The sequence below is a fragment of the Neopelma chrysocephalum genome, unplaced genomic scaffold (assembly GCF_003984885.1).
Source record: "Neopelma chrysocephalum unplaced genomic scaffold, ASM398488v2 Primary Assembly neopelma1_80287, whole genome shotgun sequence".
In the NCBI taxonomy this organism is placed as follows: domain Eukaryota; kingdom Metazoa; phylum Chordata; class Aves; order Passeriformes; family Pipridae; genus Neopelma; species Neopelma chrysocephalum.
In genome coordinates this window covers 737-1295 of record NW_020911728.1, presented here as the reverse complement: position 1 = coordinate 1295, position 559 = coordinate 737, and the positions used below count along the sequence as shown (strand labels likewise).

The following is a 559-nucleotide window of genomic DNA, read 5'->3' as shown; positions in this document are numbered from 1 at the left end:
GTCCCCCCTCCCCAGGTTACGGCCCGGCCACTCCTCTCTCGGCCGCCGGCAAAGCCTTTTGCGCCGCCTACGCCCCCGTGGGGGTCTCGGCCACCATGGCCCTGCTGGCGGCCACCGCCCGCCGCCTGGGCAACCCCTTGGCCGAACGGCCCCGCCGCTACCTCCGGAGCCGCTGGGGCTTCAGCCGGCGCGGCGCCGCCCGCGCCCACCTCCTGGCGCTGCTGGGGGCCACGGCGGGGGGCCTGGTGCTCCTCCCCGCCGCCGCCTTCTGCCTCCTGGAAGGCTCTTGGACCTTCCTGGACGCCGTCTACTTCTGCGTCATCTCCCTCTGCACCGTCGGCCTGGGCGACCTCGTGCCGGCCGAGGAGCCGCCGCCGCCGCGGCGGCCGGTGAGGCAGCTCTACCAGGTGGCTGTAGCCGGTGAGTTGGGGGGGTGAGGGGGGGTCGGGTTGGGTTTTGATGGGTTGGGTTGGGTTTGGATGGGTTGAGTTGGGTTTGGATGGGTTGAGTTGGGTTTTGATGGGTTCTGGATGGGTTCACAATGGGTTAAGTTGGGTTT

The 559-nt window shown here is 70.5% G+C and overlaps 1 protein-coding gene across 1 annotated transcript in view; it reads left to right on the top strand.

Annotated features, from left to right (window-relative positions):
• Positions 1-14: 14 nt before the first annotated feature.
• LOC113979434 (potassium channel subfamily K member 6-like) overlaps positions 15-559 on the top strand; it is a gene marked incomplete at both ends in the record, with an annotated part of 1258 nt that continues 713 nt past the window's right edge. Inside the window, one exon of the mRNA XM_027706827.1 lies at positions 15-420. Within this exon, the coding sequence (XP_027562628.1) occupies positions 15-420 (406 nt within the window). The remainder of the gene's footprint in view (positions 421-559) is intronic.